The 20089-nt window shown below is 44.7% G+C and overlaps 1 protein-coding gene across 1 annotated transcript in view; it reads right to left on the bottom strand.

The window, feature by feature from the left end:
- PRKDC (protein kinase, DNA-activated, catalytic subunit) overlaps window positions 1-20089 on the bottom strand; it is a 418309-nt gene that overhangs the window by 35886 nt on the left and 362334 nt on the right. The window contains exon 81 of the mRNA XM_088469547.1: window positions 539-628. Within this exon, the coding sequence (XP_088325673.1) occupies window positions 539-628 (90 nt within the window). The remainder of the gene's footprint in view (window positions 1-538; window positions 629-20089) is intronic.

Here is a 20089-nt window from a genome sequence, read left to right as displayed (position 1 = left end):
GCCGGCACCCCACTCCTGTCACCAGGGCACTGTGCGCAGGCCGCAGGGGAGAGGCGGGATCACTATGCGGCGCAGGGAGGGCTTTTGAAACCTCCCGCTGAGCCGCCATCTGTGTGACACCCAGCCTGGACGGGTGGCCGGGATTTGTTTGTGTGGTGACAGCCTGGCGGGGGTTGTAATGGGCGGAGCTTCGGGGGCCGATTGTTATGCTCCTAAAAAGACAGGAAAATAAATGTTCCTGTGTCTGCAGCAACACACCAATCCGGTGCTGTGGGCCTATTTTGATGGGCGGCCTGGAGCTGTAGCTCCATCCGCCCCATTGCTAATCCGGCCCTGATTAAAAGTGCCAAGTTAATGATTTTTTTTCAATATATAAGTTCTCTCTGAAGATCTACCATGCTTTCTGTACGTGCAGATTGAAGTGTAGCATACATTGTAAACATAGTGTTGTTAGTAACTTAGAATAAGGGATACTTCCATACACATATACTTATAAGTTACATTATAAAAATACATAAATGCATGTAAATCTACTTACTTGTACATAGCAATATAGGGTGAAAGCTTTTTTTCTTTTCGGGCCATCTGCTCTAGCCAGCCATTGTAATGCTGCATTGGATTTTTTGTGCTGCAAATAAAATAAATATATTCTGTAACTCTTATTCTTTTAGTGAATTGTGTTTGTACTGAAGATCTGTCCAATTAATGAATAAATACATACATGGGACATGCATAGTAACATAAGACAAGAGTGTGTTTCATCACAGAAACCAAGATTGTGCTTCTTTAAAAAAAAGACTACTTTATAGATAAATGCTACATGGCTGAAACCTGTTGGATCCATAGGTTCATTATATATATATATATATATATATATATATAATTTAAAGCTATAAGGTGTCAGCGTGACAAACAAACCCAAACTATAATCTGTGTTCCTATCAGCAATTTGTGGTACAACAATGACCCCGACTCATTGGGCGGATTCTAAGTCAGAGACAGAAGCGCATACAGCAGCATCTATTGGTGGATGTCCGCCTGCGGACTTTATGCAAATGCCACAATAAGCGCCTTCCCTTGTTTATATCCAGGCGCCAGAATGTTCAAGGACTGATAGGCCCTCTTTCAGTCTGTACACGCAGTAATACTGATTGGTGCATCCTTAGATGCCACCATCAAAACTTACACCAGCCCTATGGCAGGTGCAGTTCCTCCGTCTCACTATGGCCTCCTATGTCCGCGTCTGTGCGTCTGTATGTGGCACGCCCGTGACACTCACACTGAATGGACCATTTTTGCATGCATTTCTAGCCTCCTTCAAGTGTGCACCCAGGAACGTCCATCACATTTCCACTCATCACATTTCCACAACATTTCTGGTACCGTGCATCTTGATCACAAATAGCACCTTTGTGCGTTCACACTAAACAAGTTTTTTTGACATTTTTGTGCACACAGCGCTGCAAAAAGAATTGCTCATCTAGGTGAAGATTGGTATTGCATTCAGCTCTGAATCAAACCCATTGTTTGAGAACTTGTGGAAATATTTCCAGCACTGGATTTTGTCACCTCTACCTTAACTTCTATAACCTAGCAGACAATTAAGAGTTATGGTAGGCTTACCTAGATAACTCCTTTTCTTCGAGGTCCATAAGAAGAGCAATCTTAAACCAAAAACACAAAATGAAGGGAATCTGTGACGAAATAAAAAACTACCCATGCAGCTAGGTGCATCAGGGGGTATACAATCGGGAAGCCGGCTGCCGGAATCCCGACAGCCTGCTTCCCGACTGCTTTATCCCGGCGTGGGATAAATGACCGGCGTCTATATCTAGACGCCTGTCATTTCCCTGACGCCGGGAGACCTGTGCCCGGCATCCTGATCGAAGGGATGCCGGGCGCCGAGAGCGGACAGCCGCGGGGGAAAAGGGTTAGGTTTAGGGCACCCGAGGGGGGACTTAGGGTTAGGCACCCCCCCGGGAGGGTTAGGCTAGGGGGAGGGAGGGTTAGGCAACCCCGGGGGAACTTAGGGTTGGGCAGCGGGGAAGGGGGGGTTAGGCACTTGGGGGGAGTGTTAGGGTTAGGCACCCCTAAGGAGGGTTAGGGGGTTAGTTTATACTTACCTTAGCGACGATCGGGATTTCCAGGGCTGTCGGGCTTCCGCTGCCGGGAACTCTGCTTTTGTCGGCCAGGCGCTGCAGGGAATCGAACCGACGGCCATGCGGCCGGCGGTATTTCATACTGATTCCGCATCAGGGTGGGTGCCCTGTGGATCCTATGGACCTCGAAGAAAAGGCGTTATCTAGGTAAGTCTACCATAACTAATTTTCTTCAGGGTCCATAAGGATCCGGGATGTCCTAAAGCAGTTCCCCTAGGGTGGGGGACGCTCCTGAGCAGAAAGGAGAACTCGTCGCCCAAAGGAAACAACCTGAGAGGCAAAAGTATCAAAGGCATAGAACCTAAAAAAAAGTGTGGACAGAAGACCACGTGTTCAGCAGAGGCACCACGACTAAATAGTAGAATGTGCTGTCACCATGCTTGGGACAGGGAGATCAGCCTGTGTGTACACCCGAGAGATAAGCAGACTCTGGCGAGATGGCTATGCATGACTATTAGCTGGCCATCCTCGTTTGTGAAAACCATATAATACAAAAAGAGCATCTGATTTTCTAACAGAGTTTGTGCACCACATAGATATGGAGAGCACAAATTACATCCAGGGAGGCTTCACCTACAGAAAGATCAGGAGCCTGAAAAGCTGGAACTACAATTTCTTCATTTACATGAAAACGGGACACTACCTTAGGAAGGTAACCCTCCTTTGTACAAAGAACAGCTGTATCCTGGTGAAAAATAAAAAATGGAGAATGACAAGAAAGCGCTTCCAGATCAGAGACTCAGAGCAGAAGAGATAGGAAAAAGATAAAAGTGTCTTCGCTGTCAACCACTTCAAATCTACAGAGTCTAGAGGTTCAAGTGGGGAAGGTTGTAGCCCAGGGATCTTCAACCTTTGGCCCTCCAGCTGCTGTGGAACTACACATCCCAGGATGCCCTGCCACAGTTTTAGCATGCTGTTATATCAAAACGGTGGCAGGGCATGCTGGGATGTTTAGTTCCACAGCAGCTGGAGGGCCAAAGGTTGAAGACCCCTGTTGTAGCCCCTTAAAAACCAAAGAAATCCTACGGTGCTACCAGTTTAACAAAAGAAGACTGAACTCGCAGAACTCCTAGGAAAAAAAATATAACATCTTGCAATGATGCAATCCTGTTGAACCAGACTGACAGTGCAGAAACACGCACTCTCAAAGTGGGCAGGCGGAGGCCGCTTTCTAACCCCACCTGAAGAAAAGCCAGTACCCTGGAAATCCCGAACACCTTAGGATCATACCTCCTATGGGAACACCATTGATCAAAAGGATGCCAAACTCTGTAATAGATGCGGGCAGAGGCAGGCTTCCATGCCCTAAGCATCATTTGATTACAGAACTAGAAAAACCCTTTGCTCTTAGGATGGAAGATTCAAGAGCCACACCGTCAAAGCCAGATGAGGTAAGTCCGGATGCTGGCAGGGACCCTGCGTTAGCAGAACCTGCCATAGTGGAATAGGATACGGAATGTCTACGGGCAAATTCTGTATGTCATCTGGGCCATCCCGGAGCCACCATTATTTCTGTTACGCCTTCCTGCTTGAATTTCCTGAGAACTCTTGGAAGGAGAGAAATCGGAGGAAAGAAATACACCAGTTTGAAGTCCCAACTTACTGCCAGTGCGTCCACGAAGGCTGCTGATGGGTCTCTGGACCCGTACCTGGGGACCTTGTGGTTGTGACATCATGAGATCTATCTCTGGTAGACCCCATTTATTTACCAGGAGCTGAAACACTCCTGGATGAAGAGACCGCTCGCTGGCATGTATGTCCTGGCGACTTATGAAGTCTGCTTCCCAATTGAGTACTCCCGGTATTAATATTGCCGAGATGGCCGGAAGATGACATTCTGCCCAGATCAGAACCTTTGTCACTTCTTTCATGGCTGCGTAACTTCTTGTGCCTCCCTGATGATTGAGGTAGACCACTGTAGGCTCATTGTCTGACTGAATCTGGACCGGCCTGCCCTGGAGCAGGTCCTGTGCTATGATAAGTGCCTTGTACATTGCACGCAGTTCCAGAATGTTTATTGGCAGATGACTTTCCTAAAAGGTGTGATGACCTGTCACTGCCCCCATCTGCGAAGAGTGGTGTCTGTGGAGAGAAGCACCCAATTTGGAATCCAGAATGGTCACCCTTTGTTCAGATGATGCTTTCTCAGCCACCACAGGAGAGAGAGAGACGAACCTCTCGAGTGAGAATGATCCTCTGAGACTTTATTAGACAATATTATCCGTTCCAATTAGAGACAATCAACTTTTGCAGAGGCCTGGAATGGAACTGAGCATACCCCACCTGCATTGCTAACAGAATGGATACCCTTCGTTTGCATAGCAGCTTGCATACTCGTAATGACAGCGCCACAATCTTGTCCTCTGGCGGAAATACCATTTGTGCCCGAGAATCCAGCAACGCTCCCAGATGTACTATCTGCTGTGTTGGAGAAAGTGACGATTTATTCCAATTGATTGTCCAGCCGTGCTTTCGTAGGCAGGCTATGGTCACGTAAAGATGGCTTTGTAAAACAACCGGAGTCTGTGCCAATATCAGAATGTCATCCAGATATGGCAGAATTCTGACCCTGACGCCTGATAGGCCGTCATGACTGCCATTATTTTGGTAAATACCTGGGGAGCCGTAGATAGGCCAAAGGGTAGAGCCTGAAATTGGTAATGATGCTGAAGGACATCAACCCATAAAAATTGTTGGTAGCATGGTTAATTTACCGGAGAGTTTCCATCCGAAACTTGAGTAAATGGATAAACTTAGGGTTTTTAGATTTAGTATAGGGCGATAAGGCCCATTCGGTTTCTGAACCAGAAATAGATTGGAATAATAACCCAGTCCCTGTTGCAACACAGGAACCGGGATTATTACCCCCGCCTGTAGCAGGAGTGAATGGCTTCTTGAAAGGCCAAGGCCTTAACCGCATCTGATGGAGGATCTGTGCAAAAGAACTTCTAGGGAGGATGCCTCCTGAAAGTGAGGTCATAAACCTGAGACACTACTTCTCGGACCCATGCATCTGTTGTTGTTTGATGCCAATAATCCGGAAACTGAAGAAGTCGGCCTCTCACCCTGGCATCCCCCAGGAGGAGGCACATCCCATCAGGCCGAAGGTTTGTCGTCCGGTTTAGAAGCTGGACGTCTTGGCGGCCCAGACCTCTTAGTTTGTCGCCTTGTTGTCTTGCGAAAACTAGTCGACCTAGATTAAGACTGTTCCCTTGTTCATCCCTGAGGACAGAAGGACCGAAAGGACACCTACTTAGACTTTATAGTCGCCGTAGATGGCAGATATGCTGATTTTGAAGCAGCCAGAGTAGCTATAATTTTATCCAACTCTGCTCCAAAAAGTACCTTTCCATAGAAAGGTAAGACTTCTAGCACCCTCTTTGATCCTGTATCAGCTTTCCAGGATCTTAACCAAAGGGCCCTGCATGCCACTATTGAAGCTGCTGATGCTTTAGAAGCTAAAATTCCAGCATCTACTGCAGCTCCTCCCAGATAGGAAGCCGCTTCCCGTATGTGGGAGATATACATCCTCAGTTCTCTGGTAGCATCTGGTAGCGAGTCTTCCAATGCCCCCATCCATTCTTCAACAGCTTTGGCTAACCAGGCTCCAGCCATAGCTGGATGAGTAACAGCTCCAGATGAGCCAATTAACCACGTGTTTGTGGTGATATGCTTTTATTTATATTTTTTATGTGAGTGTGATGCACTAAATACATTGTATTCATTTTTCTGGCAATATTGCACTATATTTTTTTCTGTTTCTTTTTTCCTTTGAGTTATCTATACACATATTGGAGTGATCTAAGGGAGTGATTCTTCTAATGAAAAGAAAAGAAAAAAAACTGCTGGGAATATTTAGAAAGTGTTTGACCTCAATATAAAAGGAAAGTACATTTCTTTTGCTCGATTATATTTTCTCTGAGAGACTGTTTTTTTGCACCAAGTATGGGACAATATTTTTACTGTATTTAATTGTCTGTTTTTGGAGTTGAAGCCTTCATTTTTTGTCCTGTCGGCAGCACCTTACAGTGTGGTGCGCAGAGTGCGATTCAGTTTTTATTGTGTAGAGGTGGCTCTTTATAACAGACAACACACAAACCATCCTTTACATCCTGAAAGGACACATAGACCATACCCGATTTATATGAAACCAGCACAGGGGCTCCCCCTCCTGTTTCCCTTTATCTTTAGACATGTTCATAAAGGTAATAAATGCAATGCTATATGACAGCCTTCACAAAATCTCAAATGAATGCTAAGTACTCAAAGAGAAACCTCCACCCCAAAGGATGGAGAGAAAAAAATAGTGATAGTTATAATTGACAGACAGAAATAAAAGACAGTGGCCCTGATTCAAAGCCGGACGCTCTGACAGAACGATCGCTCTGAATCAGGGCCCTCCCTCTGAATTTAAGAGCGGCCTATAGCTAGCGGCCAAAATGATGGTCGCGATGGTCAAGACCATCGCAACCATTGGGCTTGCAACGAGACCCTTGTGGAAGGGTCTTGTTGCCGCAAGCCCTGGAGTGCTTTTGGCTCTATCAGTGGGGCCGGCCCCAGACGGTAGGCGTTCCCATGGGAACGCCTCCGTCTGGGCAGCCACGCCCCCGGCACACCCACCAAAGGGGGCGTGCTGTCACCATCAACAGCACGCCCCCTTTGGTGCTACGGCTTGGCCGTCGTTATTCGGGTCTCGCGCATGCGCACGATGGTGCCGACTCCGTCGTGCACATGCGCACTTGGCCAACATCGACCCGCTAGCGAGCGCTCAGCGCTCGCAAGCGGGTCTGAATCAGGCCCAGTGTCAATAGCAGCTAGCAAACAGTCACATACAATGCATATGTAATATAATCACCAAAGAAGGAACATCCACTGTGAACGAATGGTCCTCCTCCCCAGAGCTAGACCCTGGAGAAGAACCTTGCGCATCATCTGATTCCTCTGATGATGCTTCTGAATCCATATGGTGAGTAGACTGATAAAAATATAACTTGCGCTTAGGCGCCTTAGTCACTACCGGTCTGCTTTCAAAATTAGATGGTGCCATACTCTGACATCTTATCAGGACAGATGCATTGGCGATGCAAACAAAGCATGCTGTGGATACCCCATCCAAAGAGGCATTGTGGGAGCAGCCATATAGATTACCTGGGACAAAGAGGATATCAAAGATGGCTCTTGTCCAGAGACAGGTAAACTGGACTGGTGAGGTGGTTATTTATAAGAGACAACACATAAACCATCCTTTACGTCCTAAAATGACATATAGACCATACATGATTTACATGAAACCAGCACAGGGGGCTCCCCCTCCTGTTTCCCTTTATCTTTAGATATGTTCATAAAGGTAATAAATGCAATGCTATGTGACAGCCATCAAAAATGAATGCGAAGTACTCAAAGAAAAACCTCCACCCCAAAGGATGGAAAGAAAAAATAGTGATATTTATAATTGACACACAGAAATAAAAGACCATGTCAATAGCAGCTAGCAAACAGTCACATACAATGCATATGTAATATAATTACAATGGACTCTAAATCAACTACACAAACACCAGGAATTGTAGGATATAGAGCCCTGTATACCTTAACCACGGGAGAGGTGTACACGGAGACTGACCCAAACCCTCCTGAAACCAACAGCTACAGCAGTGTACTTGTGCATCTCATATACACATGGAGGGTAAGCGGAGCAACTCAGACGTGTAAAAACCCTTTGCAAGGGACTGGGTCGGGGGAGGAGCTGCCAGGGGAGCGCCCACCTCCCCTAAGCTGCATTAACCAGCCGGTAACGATGGCCCTGTGGTAGCGGTAGGGAGGACGCGGATAATCCCGGGCCTTGACTGCAGCGGCTTCTGGTGCGTCTCATGGCACCAGAAGCAATTCCCCATAAGCGAGGAACGCCTTACCTGATATCTCTGTGCGTCCAGATGCAGTCCAGGTTACAGCATTGCTGCTAGCAAGCTCAGCTGTGACCCGCCGAAATCACCAGCCCAGTTACTGGTGTTGCGGCCCGGCGGAGGTAGATGGAGTCGCAGTATATCCGTCTTAATTCAGACGCTTAGTACTGCCAGCCCAAAAACATAAAATAAAAGCTTAGGACTGTCTGAGCAGTCCCGTTACAAATGTGCGTCTTGATCCTGCCGCACCAAACGAACAACTGAAGGCCTGTGGCTAGGTGCGGTGTATATATTAGAAGGACCCAAGGCATCCTGGCAGCTGAAGCTTTAACTGTTTGGTGCCTGGATTTCTCCAACCATAATATCCCAATGGCATACCCTGAAGAAGAAAAGGAGGCTTACTATATTCTGTTTTATAAGATAAAATGTATCATATTAATAATTAATAGTAACAAAACAATAACTGAATATCAATATTAACTACCAGTATCTCGCTTCCATAAAGGCTGTTTCACTAAAATAAGCTTACCATAGTTAATTAAAAGGCTTAAGGCCCCTACACACTACACAATATCTTTAAGGATATGGCCAATTCCAACACATCAGAACGACAAATCATTAAAAATATGTAGTGTGTATGCACTACAATGTGTAGTGTGTGCTCCCATGGGGTTGTCAGCCTCATCGCCTGATCTTATGTGCTGCATGTAAGATCAGGCGATGCGGTTGACGATCCAATGCTGCGCTATGCGAGGGGGCTGGCATATCAGGCACCAGATCGCCCAGTGTATATGGACCGCCCGATATGTTGGCCCGTCGGCGCTGGGATCATCGGGTACACACATCGTTTAGTGTGTACGCAGATTAATACAGTAAAACATAAGCTATGAAGATAAATGGCAACAGTATCGATATATATTGTAATGTTGATTTAGTTCCTTCAACATCTAATTGCTACAAAAGTTACAAAATGAACTAAGTTAACTACAGATACGTAGAATGGGATGTAGTTAGGAGACCGGCTGCAGCGATGCAGCCGGTCTAAATCCCAATGAGGTAAGCCCGACAAGATAGGAGTCTAAATACCGACGCCTATCTTAATCTCGACGCCGGAATCCAGAAGGATGGCTGCCCGAACGAGGTAAGTCCAGGGCGCCCTTAGCGTTAGGGGGGGGGAGGGTTATGCAGCATAGCAGGGTTAGGTTTTTTGGGGGGAGGTTAGGGTTAGGCACCCCTAGGGTGGAGGGTTGGGCACCAATGGGGGGGTTAGGGTTAAGCACTACTGGGGGGGAGGGTTAGGGAAGGCACTAAGGGGGGAGGGTTCGGTTTAGGCACAAAGGTGCAAGGGTTAGGTTTAGGTAGAAAGGGGCAAGGGTTAGGTTTAGGCAGAAAGGGGCAAGGGTTAGGTTTAGGCAGAAAGGGGGAAGGGTTAGGTTTAGGCACAAAGGGGGATGGGTTAGGTTCAGGCACTAACGGGGAGGGTTAGGGTGCAGGGTGGGGAGGGTTTGGCTAATAGAAGGGAAGGTTAAGGGGAGAAGGGGGGAGGGTAAGTATAAGGGTAAGAATTAAAATAGTAAATCTAGTACTTAGTGCACTGTCATATATACAACTTCTCTCTTTATTTGATAAGGACCACTGTTTTCTATAAAACAGTAAACCCTTCCCATGGGTATCATACAGTAATAAGAAAAAAAAACAAACAGGTAAAATGAAAGATGTGTTACTCTCCTGTGTGGATGTGTTGTGTGAGCGGAAGTGGATGTAAACATTTTGAGGCCCACTGTTAAAGTGGTGTTGCTTGATACAAATTCACACCAACTGCATTAGAAAACTCAGCACTAGAAATGATAAATATGGCGAGTTTAGTAATCATTAGAGATCCTGTCAAACAAACATTCATCACCTCATGCCAGCTATCAGGCCTGGCGACAGGGGGGGTACAAAGGGTACAACGGGCCCCGGGTTTAGAGGGGCCCCGAGGTTCAGGGGCACAAAATAGGGCCCTAGCACCTAATAGTTAATTACAAACTAAATGGTACAGCTGCCCGACCAGCGCATTCTGCAAATAGGCCCCCAAAAATGATTAAGCTGCCCCAACACCTCCCCCTTACCAGTGCTGTCACTTGGTCTGGTCCGGTACTCTGGGAATATGGATGACATCGCGATGCGCAACGTCATCACGCATGATGCTGTCCCAGGCACCGGCTCTTTCCTTCCACTGCGGCCCACAGGAAAGCTAGAAGAGCAAGACTGCAGTCGGGGAGCAGGGAGTAACAGTCAGTGCCGACCGCCGGGCGAAAACTCAGTTCATAACGGCATAAAGCCGAAGGCCTGTATCTCTCCTACAAACACCTTCCCTGGATGTCAGTCTCCCCCAGGAGCCAGAGTGACTGGCAAGTCAGCAGCCCGAGCCTTCACCAACAGACTGTTTTGAGGTAAATTAGCCTGTGTCTTTTTACTATAAGTTTGTTGATACTTCTTTTGCTGTAACTTTCAAATAAATATGTAAAAATGGGGATATATATATATATATATATATATATATACACACATACACACGTATATGTGTGTGCATATATATATATATATATATATATATATATATACACACACACACACATGTATATATGTGAATGTGTGTGTATATATATATATATATATATATATATATATATACATATATATATGGGTGTGTGTGTGTGTGTGTGTATATATATATATATATATATATATATATATCACACAAAAGACCAGCACTCCACTGATAGAATATGATAACATATACCTTGCTCTGGTGCCCTCCCCAGGTGAAAGACACCAACCACTATTTAACAAGATACTGATGGCGGCACTCACAGGACTCAAAAAGGTTCAAGAAATCACCAATAGTGAAAGGGAAGTTAATATGACCTATTGGTATTTATAGAACTCCTGTGAGTACCGCCGTTAGTATCTTATATTATATTTTTATGCCATCCTCAGGGATAGGGGGGGAGGGGCCCCCCAGAAATATCAGTGTACCGGGCCCCAAGATTTCTGTTGCCAGCCCTGCCAGCGATGAAAACAGGATTTTGGTACTTACCGATAAATCCCTTTCTCCGATTCCACAGGGGACACTGGAGCTCAAGACAGTGCGGTATTGACAGTGGTAGAGTAGAGCCTGGCACTTTAAATAATTTAGAAGTGTGACTGGCTCCTCCCCCTCTATGGCCCATCAGCCCCAGTTTAAGATCTGAGCTCGAGAGGAGACGGAGGATAACAGGAAAACGAGGAGTAGGAGAAGTCCACAGAATGTAACAAGACCGACTGAAGGAGAAAAGAGGAACCCACTGCAGGGAACACATGCAGTCACATAACCATAGAGGGAACCAAACCCAACGATAAGTACGCAGCGCTGGGTGTCCCCTGTGGAATCGGAGAAAGGGATTTATCAGTAAAGTACCAAAATCCTGTTTTCTCCTTCATCCACTAGGGGACACTGGAGCTCAAGACAGTGGGGACGTCCCACGACCAACCTCCTGGGTGGGAAGCACGGAGAACTTGCTGACCCCGCAGACAAACCGAAACAGGGAGTGCCAAGAACCGTAGGCCCAATGGAAAAGCAAGAACTGAGGATCAAGTGTCATGAGCACAGGAAACAATCAGAACTCTGTCACTGAACCCTCACTGAACAGCCACAGAAAATTCCACAACAGACAGCATAAGTCGAATGGAACAGAACTGCCATCTAGAGGACAACAGCATAGGAGAAGTGTCAGAACCCCATAATCTCAGCTGAAAACAAACCAACCCAGATGGTTGTTAGCAGAGAGTCCCAACATGAATCCATAGAAGGCAGTAACACGAGAACAAAACCTGAGAAAATCGCACCATAGACTAAAACAGGAAGATGCTACAATCGCCGACAGCAGAATCCCAGCACTGCCGGGCATAAACAAATCATATAGATATATGTATAATTATACAGATCTACAGATACAGAGCGGATCCTGTTCACAGACTCCTCTAACAAGGAGACTACATGAAGGCCAAAGCCAAGAACTGAACAGTCAACCATAACCCTTTTTGAGGTCCAACAATGATGGGGTTTTCAACCAGCGGAAGGGTTCGATTATAGAAGTCTCAACGAGTGGAGATTCCACTGGGCATAATGCAGAGGCAGCATCGGGAGGATTGAGACTACAACTCCTTGCAGAGGTTCAGACAGCAGTACAACTCATTCTGGAAACAGAGGGATAAAACAGCAACTGGAACCCTGCAGCTGAAAACCAAAGCAATAAACAACAGACGACTTCCAACATGATAGAAGTGTGTAGTCAGTACCAGCTTCTGGCCCGAAAACCAGGATACCCTAGCAGTTCATAATCACGGATGCAACAGCCACCCAGGGAGAGCAAGCTACCAATATAGGGAAGCATCCCATACAGCGAGGCTAGAGCACTAGGACAACCATGAAGGTAGTTGTCAGGGTAATGAAAATATCAAGCGGTACTGAACAGTAAAACCAACAAGGCCTCCTGCGTGGAACATAATGACTGTCACACTTTTTTTTTTTTGGAGTTAGTAAATACAAGTACTGAAAAATGAAATAGTATTGTACAAAAGAGTGTGGGTATCTGCTACTAATGTGTCTTCCAGTTCCATTTGTGTACGTCTTCCAGTTCCATTTGTATATGTATCAAAGAAAACGTCTATAAGCTCTATTATAGATGGCATTATGTCCCATTCAAACTAAACAAAATGTTCCCAGATGCCTCCGATTTGTGTTGGAGATGTAGTACTGATATGGACCTGTCCTAAACTCGTTTCTTTTTGGAATGAGATTAGATCCCTCCTTCACACTATAGTCAGTCTAAATATCCCTTTTAGTCCTAAGTATTTTTTTTTTTTAAATCTCTTTTTATTCATTTATAATTTTTGAAAATGTATACATAACAAATAAACATACACAAAAAAATATTTGAATAATCAACAATTCAAATATATCAAATAACATATCCAAAAAATAAAACTTCACAAAAATCCACATCAAATTTTTGATTTGTTACAAAAATACATAAAACAAAAGAAAATAAAAATATACAGAGAAAGAATACAAAGGAGAAGAGAATAAAAAAAAAAAAAAAAGGGGGAGGGGGTAGGATTAAAGAAAGGCAAACTACGGTATAGTTTATCACTTACAATAAATCAAAATCACTCCATTCCGGGCAACTGTCTATGTAATGCAGAATACCAAGGGCCCCAGGTAGCATGAAACTTATTCACGGAATCATGAAGAAGTGCAGTGATATATTCCATAGAAGCCAAATACCAAATTTTATTTAACAATGAGGCTATTGCCGTGGCTTCAGTTTGTGGCGATCAACAGTTTAGTAGCATTATAGATATGACCACAAAGGTTGTTCTGAGGTTTAGAGAGAGAGCCAGTGGGTTTGCATAAAAGCATATGTAGAGGGTCTCTAGGGGGAGAAACACTGAGCACCTTGAACACCAAAGATGTGACTTTGTCCCAAAGCTTGGATATCACAGGGCAGTCCCACCATACATGTAAAAAGGAACCTGTTTGGCCACATTGTCTCCAACATAAGTACGAAGACCCTGGGAAAATCTGATGTAGTTTTGCAGGAACCATATACCAGCGCGAGTAAACTTTGAAGGAATTTTCCTTAATAATAGTGTTAATGGAGGACTTAGCCACCCATTATCTAATATCTGCCCAGTTGTCGTCCTCTAAACTAATCCCTAAGTCTCGTTCCCAGATCTGCTCAAATGGTTCCTTAAATTCAAGAGATGAGGGGGCTAACATCGAGTACAAAATAGATATCGATCCCTTGCAGCCAGGGTTATATATGCATTTGTGCTTCGATGTGGTAGGTTCTCGCATTTTGTGAGGTTTGCTAAGTGAGTGAATGAAACTGCAAATTTGTAAGTATGCAAAATTAAAATTAGAAGATAGACCATATTTTTCGCTCAGGTCTGTCGCACTTTAATGTAAACATGTGCACTAGCCCATAGATGCACCTCAGTCCAGAATGTAGCATAACTACCAGAAAAGAACTGATGGCTGCTAGGACAGTAGCTAGGGTGGGGAAAGGAGAATAACGGCTATGTAATGTCAGGATGCATTAATAGAAGCATCTTCCGAGGCTTTAGTGGGGTAAGCCTACTTACCTGTGAGCGACCAGAAGCCCTCTGGACGCTACGTAGAATGTCACTGACCTTTTCCATCGCACAGAAAACTGCCTTGTCAGGTATAGAGTCGTCTAAGACCCAATGCTCTACAGCTTGGACTTCAGTCTGGAGATGATGCAGTAGAAAATACTGTAGAAACTAGCAGAATTGTTAGTGGAGACATGAAGGTCACACAACAGGACCACATTTCTATACCTGAGCTTGTTCCATTAGGGATGTGTATGCATACTGTATATAGATTATACATATACCCCCCCAAAAAAACAGTTTGCTAGTGTAAGTATCATTAACACTTATGATGGTGAAGTGCGTATTAGCCAAAGAGGCAGAATCACAGGATAGCTTAAGATATTAACTAAGACTCTGTACCGGTCTTACATATTTGAGAATGGATCCCCCCGTGACCCATGTCATTTATAGTGGTCAAAACTAGAGGTGAGCGGGTCCGGTTCCCCGAGAACCGGACCCGCCCGAACAAATCCCTAATCGAGGCAAAACCTTGCGATCCTCTGTTGGAAATTTTTAAAAATCGGTTTGCCTTCAATGGGCAAAGCGCTGATTGGCTGACAGAGCCGTCTGCCACAGCTCTCAGCCAATCAGCGTTAAGCCCATTGAATGCAGGGAAAAAAGAAGATGGCGCTGGTTCCCGTTGCCGGCACACTCACGGCCGGCACCCCCCGCTGCCGACAAACCTGCTGCTAACACACCAGCTGTCTGCACCCCCACTGCTGCCACCGCCGGCAGCCCTGCTGCTGACACCACTGGCTCCCCCATGCTGCCAACACCGCCGGCAACCTGCATTGAGAACACCCCTGCACAGCCGACACAGTCAGCAAACCTGCACTGAGGACACCGCTGGCACCCCCGGTACCCTGCACTGAGGACACTGCCAGCACTCCCACAGACATTCCATGCACTGAGGACACCATCAGCAACCCCCTGCACTGCCGACACAGGCAGCAAACCTGCACTAAAGACACCGCTGGCACCCCTGCACTGCCGACACCGCCGGTACCCTTCACTGAGGACACGGCCAGCACCGCAGTACTACCATTCCATGTACTGAGGACACAGTCGGCAACCCCGCTCTGCCGACACTGTTGTCACAGTAAGTGCACTATTGGTGTATCCAACCCACACTGTATAACACACTGTATCCTTGTTGGAAATCTGTGTCGCTAAGCTTAGCCAGCTAGCAGGATGCAACCTTTTGGCCTTAATAAATAATATTGTGAGGTGGTCAAAATTGATTGGAAATGACTGGCAATAAATGTTATCAAGGTTAATACTGTAGGAACAAAAACATGCCCATTTTATGTGATTTTAGCTGCTTTTATGATTTTTTTTTTTAAGAAAATATCCAGATCGAAAATCAAAACATGGAGGTGAGGTTTTGGCAAAACCAATTCAGATCCAAAACCAGGAGAGATCCAGATCCAAAATCAAAACATGAGGGCCAGCGCACATCTCTAGTCAAAACGAGAGGGAAATGGAAAATAAACTATAAAAATTGAACCGCAGGGTCAAGGATTTACGCCCACCAATATAATACAACCTTGCCTATCTCGGCGAGCTGCCCTCAGGCCTTCAGACATAGTAGCAGTAACTGCAGTCTGTTGTATTTAAACCAATTAAGCCCTGAGGATGGAATAGAACCTGGATTCTCTATGTTCTGATAGGAATCTATCTAAGGGTCATTGCTTTAGAGACTTCTCTTGCTGAGTTAGCTTGTTCAGTCTGCGACAAGTCTCATGGAGTACCGGAATTTATACTGAGAAGGGTACCTGGACGTAGACATAGAATGTGTTAGGATTCCCAGTTAAAGAAGGTATATATCTGTAGTCATAACCACAGCTAGGGTTATAAACAGGTTTTCCCAATTATTATGGAATATTCATACAAAGAATGGGAATATATAATTATATACACACACTTACATACATATACATAGTTGCATGAGAAGTCAATCTCTTCGAAAGGAAGAGTAGTACCAACATAGTAAGTTTACTGTCAGACTCCTGCACCAGGAGATCAGCATGCTAATATAGCACCTAGAATACTGCATTCTTAGTGTCTTATAAGTATCGGGCGCTGCCAAGTGCGCCACTGGAGAAAATTACTGCAGTTATAAATAATAATAGGCCCCCTGAAAAAGGGCGCATTAGATATTGACTGACAGGGACAGCACTATACTAGATATTGCCCAAGGTCACGATGCGATAGCTCAAGACCCAAGTGTCGTGAGGCAGAAAGCCCCTTTAGAACAGTCTGGGCGGAATCTAGACACCTAGTGCCCTTGGAGCACCTATGTAAGTACATATCTTTACATACATGTGTGGACATCCAAGGCCACCGGACATGTACAGGGTCCCTGTACTAGAAGAGCAATGTCTTAGGAAATTGTGACTATCACAATGTAAGCCCCGGCTTACAAAAATAGTGTACGTGTTGTCGAAGCGAGCACCCAAGAATATATATACATATATATATATATATATACATACATACTACAGCTCCTGGTAATCCCAGGCGGCTTCCCAACCCAGTATTAGCCAGGTGCGTAGGTTGCCTGGATATAGTTGATTGCGGAATTATAGGTATACCTAATTGATTGTGGAATTATATAGGCATACCTATATTTTAAACTAAAAATCCCTAGGGAGAGATGGTGTAAAGCGGAGTTATTGTACCAAACTACCGCATAAGGTGAGACCAGCCTCCAATCGCAGCATCGTTCTTTTTTTTTTTTTTTTAACAAGTTCATTTGTAGATTTTACAGAAGTAAAATAATACAACTATACATAATCAAATAAAGAGGTATATGAAATATTCAGATCGACAAAACAATACGATATCATGTTAGCACATATATCAACAATCCAATCTAATTAGAATAGATCACATAGAGCAATACAAAATATTGAAAAAATATACATGGAAAGCAGAACTACGTAGGGGGTAGAGAGAAGAAAAAGAAAAAGAAAGAAGGAAAGAAGAGAAAGAAGGGGAAACATATGTTGGGGGGGACATGGGAGTTAAAGAGGAGACCGAGTCCAGAATTAAAACAGATAATAGGTGAATTATGATCATTAAAGTAGTAGGTTCGAAAAGCAAGAGGGTAGGGATCCATGTGGTGTGGTGTTATTATAAAGAAACCAGTCACCCCAAACCATAAGAAACTTATGGAAGGTGTTATGGAGATACGCTGAAATTTTCTCCATGGCCGCCACATGGCAGATTTTATTTATGAATTGTTGGCGAGGAGGAGGGTTGATATCTTTCCAGTGCCTTGCAACTAAACATCGAGCTGCGTTTAAGATATGTGAAAAAAGCTTATCAGCATGTGGATTGAGGCCCTCGAGTGGACAGCCAAGGAGAAAAGACCAGGGAGATTTAGTCAGTGGTATTTTTAGTATTTCCAAAAGGAGGACAGCAACCTCATCCCAAAATGTGGCTATTTTAGGACATGACCACCATATGTTAATGTAGGTGCCTGCCTCACAGCAATCTCTCCAGTAACGATCAGATGCTAGGTGATACATTCTATGCAGGTGGGTAGGTACCAGGTACCATTTGTAGTATATCTTGTAGGCATTTTCCTTTATTAAGGTGGAAATAGAAGATTTGGATACCCTCTCCCGCACCACAGACCATGTGCCCTCATCCGGTGGGCTCCCCAGATCCTTTTCCCACTGAAGTTCATGGCCAGGTGTATCTGGTAAATTAACATTCAATAAAAGATTATAGATGACAGATATAATACCTTTCATAAGAGGAATGCGGAGACATAAAGACTCATAAGGTGTTAAAGATCTTACAATTGAATTAATGGGAAAAGAGTTAATAAAGTGACGTATTTGAATATAAGTAAAAGTATTAACAGAAGATATATTAAATTTATTCTGTAGGGAATCCAGAGGGGCGCATCCATCCGACTCACAGATATCAGATACCACCCTGACCCCACCTTTAATCCATGAAGAAAAACGGGCAAGGTTGAAACCTGGGGAGAATGCTGGGTTCGGCCATACAGGGGTAATGGGGATGGGTAGGTGGTGGTGTTAAAATGGGATTTACAGTAATCCCATATAGCGCATGTAAAGGAGATAACCGGGTGTGAGCGAGCAGATTGGGGTCTATCAGGTGAAGACAAGCCTATTATTGTAGATATGGAGGAGGCATTACACAACTTAGTTTCAATTTCCACCCAGCGGTTTATTTGAGATAATGTAAACCAGGCTATTGCCTGACTTAAATGGGTAGCATAGTAATAAAGGTTAATATCGGGAAATCCATTTCCCCCATTAGTGGTGGGACGACAAAGAGTCAGGAAACCAATGCGGGGAGGTTTGGATTTCCATACGAATTGGACAAACCACCTGTGTATTTGCAATAAAGTTGATTTGAGAACAGCAACAGGGAGGGTCTGGAAGAGGTAGAGTAATCTAGGCATAAGGTTCATCTTGACTGCTGCTATTCTGCCTAACCAGGAAATTATTAGAACACGCCATCGAAGAAGGTCCAGTTTAATTTTTTTAAGCATAGGGGGGAAATTTGCAGAGTATAAAGTGTCGTAACTGCTTATTATGTAGACTCCTAAATATTTAATTTTAGAGGGGCGCCAGGAAAAGTTATAATTGTGACGCAAGATCCAAGGCCCTATGTGTTATATTAAGTGCAAGAGACTCAGTTTTAGAAAAGTTGACCTTATAGCCCGAAAGTGAGCCGTAATCAGTCAAAACTTGAAAAAGTTTCGGGAGAGATGTATGAGGAGAGGTTAGGGTTAGGAGTACGTCATCAGCGAAAACAGATATTTTGTATTTAGACTTTCTAAGTGACGCACCCCTAATATTCGAGTCAAGGCGTATTTGCACTGCAAGGGGTTCAATGACAAGGGCAAAGATCAGAGGCGACAAAGGGCACCCCTGTCTAGTGCCATTAGTTATACGAAGAGGGGACGAGAGAAGACCGTTGACGAAGACCCTAGCTGAAGGGGTAGAGTATAGGGCCAGGATGCCCTGGAGAAAATTACCACCCAAGCCGAAGGCCCTCAAAGTTTGAAACATGAAGGGCCAGCAGATCCGGTCAAAGGCCTTCTCAGCGTCCAGGGAGAGCACCAGGGCTGGGGTTCGAGTATAATTGATAGAGTGAATGAGACTAACAACTCGCCTAGTGTTGTCTCTGGCTTGCCTCCCTGTTATAAAGCCAACCTGATCATTATGGACCAAGTCAGGCAGCACTGAATTCAGGCGGTTGGCAAGTATCTTTGAATAAATCTTGACATCGGTGTTCAACAGCGAGATGGGTCTGTAATGGGCACAATTGGAGTGGTCCTTACCTTCTTTGGGAATAACAATAATCCTGGCGTCAAGGGCCTCTTTGGAGAAAGAACCACCAGACATCACACCATTGAACACCGTGGCAAGATGGGGGGAGAGCAGGGGGGCAAAGGATTTATAGTAAGTAGCTGTAAAGCCGTCAGGGCCAGGGGCATTATTTGCTTTAAGGTTCCCTATCACCTCTGAGATCTCCTGCGACTCAATTGCAACATTTAAAGATTCAAGGACTGAAGAGGATAATTTAAGTAAATGACAGCTGGCTAAAAAGTTTTGTACTGAGTCCACAGCAGGTAATGAACTGCCTGAAGAAGACGAAAGGTTATATAAATTAGTATAAAATTTACAAAATTCCTCAGTAATATGTAAGGGATCTCTAATAGGAACACCTGAGCTAGATTTAATTGTCAGAACATTGTTCTGCGAGAGTTTGGATCATTTAAGAGAAGTCTCAGCTTTTGCTGTAAGGAGGAGACCAAGTTCACCTCTGGCGGCTACA

The sequence above is a fragment of the Taudactylus pleione genome, unplaced genomic scaffold, assembly GCF_031769625.1.
Source record: "Taudactylus pleione unplaced genomic scaffold, aTauple2 ptg000093l, whole genome shotgun sequence".
Taxonomy (NCBI): Eukaryota; Metazoa; Chordata; class Amphibia; order Anura; family Myobatrachidae; genus Taudactylus; species Taudactylus pleione.
This window is presented reverse-complemented; position numbering and strand designations above follow the sequence as displayed.